Source organism: Polypterus senegalus, chromosome 2 (genome assembly GCF_016835505.1).
Source record: "Polypterus senegalus isolate Bchr_013 chromosome 2, ASM1683550v1, whole genome shotgun sequence".
NCBI classification, from domain to species: domain Eukaryota; kingdom Metazoa; phylum Chordata; class Cladistia; order Polypteriformes; family Polypteridae; genus Polypterus; species Polypterus senegalus.
Window position 1 is genome coordinate 12,507,610 of NC_053155.1, and position 2,474 is coordinate 12,510,083.

A 2,474-nucleotide genomic window follows, 5' to 3' on the forward strand; every position below is an offset into this window, starting at 1 on the left:
ACATTCCTGGCCACAGCACGTAGCATCAGACATTTTATATTGATTTCTGTGTGAAACCATAGCTTTGTATGCTGTTTGGAAAACTGTGTTTTTCGAAACCAAATGATCGATTTAACTCAATAGGCGGTATTTTCTTGTGTTCACTTTAGAGGACTCATAAGGGTTAACTTGAGCGAAAAGTATTGTTTATATTCATGATAATATCCCAGACCCTCCTTCATCTGTGCACCTGCTAGGAGGATTCCTGTAGATCTACTGATTCAGTATTAATTTGAATATTTGAATGTTTTTTCAAGTGAATTGTCTTGCAATTTGGCCATTTCATCCTTATTTTATCATATTAATATAGATAGTATGCATTTTCTGTATTACTTTACTATACATTATTCAATTTTTTATTTATTTTTTAGGTCAATCTGTCTTGCTCTGAATATGAGAGCCCCCAATGAGACAGAACATGTCGTTCAGGAATTCCTTCTGGCGGGCATCCCGGGCCTGCAGGCTCACCAGAATCTGCTCTTCATCGCCTTCCTGTTGGTTTATTTGGGTGTGATGGTTGGCAACCTCCTGATCCTATATTTGGTATTTCTGGACCGAAGGCTGCACACTCCAATGTACTTTTTTCTTTGTAATCTGGCCTTTCTAGATATTCTCATCACAACTACAATCTTTCCGAAAATGTTTGCCGTCATTCTCCTCGAAGACAGAATCATTTCCTTTTATGGGTGTTTCTTGCAGATGTATTTGATTCTTGCTGTCGGTAGCACAGAAAATTTAATTCTCATAGTCATGGCTTATGATCGATACGTTGCAATCATGAAGCCGCTCCACTACCACCTCATCATCAACGGTAAACTCTGTGTGTTTCTGACAGTTGGGGCCTGGGTGCTGGGCTACTTGGCCCCATTTGTTCCTTTAGTCGATGCCATCTTGTTGTCCTATTGTGGTCCAAACAATATAGAGTATTGCTATTGTGATTACCCAACTGTGGTGTCCCTGGCATGTGCTGATGTAACCAACATTATAAATACGGCTTTTATTTTTGCCATGAGCGTTATTAATATTCCGCTGGTGCTCATAATTGTCTCCTATTTAAAAATAATTCTCAATGTTTATTTTATGAACCCAGAGGACTGCAGGAAAGCTTTTTCAACGTGTTCCACTCACTTGATTGTTGTGCTGACTTACTATTTTTCCCTTGACTTGCTTTATATAACCTTCATGATTGGCAACATTTCAGCCGATAACCGTATCATCATTGGAGTTATTATTTACCTGCTGACGCCGCTGCTGAACCCCATCATTTACAGTCTGAGGAATAAGCAAATAAAGCAGGCTGCTAAGAAATACCTTGACCTCTCTTTGAGAACAAACATATTTGCCATTAACTCTTTTAGGGCGGATGTCGACTAATGTCAACACAAGTGGTTGAGGGCGATAAAAGCTGTAAACGTTGATAAAATTTATTGTTGTATTATTGGTAGACCCTCCTTGCATGTGTGTGAGTAGCACAGAGTAAACAACGTCTTGAATGGCATCGACATCAGGCGAGAAAGCAAAGCATATTATTTGTTTATTTATTTTTTAAGTATTACTGCTGAATTGGAATCTGACATACACCCACCTAAAGGATTATTAGGACCACCATACTAATACGGTGTTTGACCCCCTTTCGCCTTCAGAACTGCCTTAATTCCTCGTGGCATTGATTCAACAAGGTGCTGAAAGCATTCTTTAGAAATGTTGGCCCATATTGATAGGATAGCATCTTGCAGTTGATGGAGATTTGTGGGATGCACATCCAGGGCACGAAGCTCCCGTTCCACCACATCCCAAAGATGCTCTATTGGGTTGAGATCTGGTGACTGTGGGGGCCATTTCAGTACAGTGAACTCATTGTCATGTTCAAGAAACCAATTTGAAATGATTCGAGCTTTGTGACATGGTGCATAACCTGCTGGAAGTAGCCATCAGAGGATGGGTACATGGTGGTCATGAAGGGATGGACATGGTCAGAAACAATGCTCAGGTAGCCTGTGGCATTTAAACGATGTCCAATTGGAACTAAGGGGCCTAAAGTGTGCCAAGAAAACATCCCCCACACCATTACACCACCACCACCAGCCTGCACAGTGGTAACAAGGCATGATGGATCCATGTTCTCATTCTGTTTACGCCAAATTCTGACTCTACCATTTGAATGTCTCAACAGAAATCGAGACCCATCAGACCAGGCAACATTTTTCCAGTCTTCAACTGTCCAATTTTGGTGAGCTCGTGCAAATTGTAGCCTCTTTTTCCTATTTGTAGTGGAGATGAGTGGTACCCGGTGGGGTCTTCTGCTATTGTAGCCCATCCGCCTCAAGGTTGTGCGTGTTGTGGCTTCACAAATGCTTTGCTGCATACCTCGGTTGTAACGAGTGGTTATTTCAGTCAAAGTTGCTCTTCTATCAGCTTGAATCAGTCGGCCCATT

At 41.4% G+C, this 2,474-nt stretch overlaps 1 protein-coding gene across 1 annotated transcript; it reads left to right on the plus strand.

The window, feature by feature from the left end:
* Positions 1-432: 432 nt before the first annotated feature.
* LOC120524146 (olfactory receptor 6N1-like) lies at positions 433-1,413 on the plus strand. Its single transcript, XM_039746024.1, has one exon. It carries the CDS (start codon positions 433-435, stop codon positions 1,411-1,413), a length of 981 nt encoding a protein of 326 aa, XP_039601958.1.
* Positions 1,414-2,474: the final 1,061 nt, after the last annotated feature.

Excerpts from the sequence above, each read along its gene's own strand:
- LOC120524146 (XM_039746024.1), top strand. The coding sequence starts at position 433 with ATGAGAGCCCCCAATGAGACAGAACATGTCGTTCAGGAATTCCTTCTG.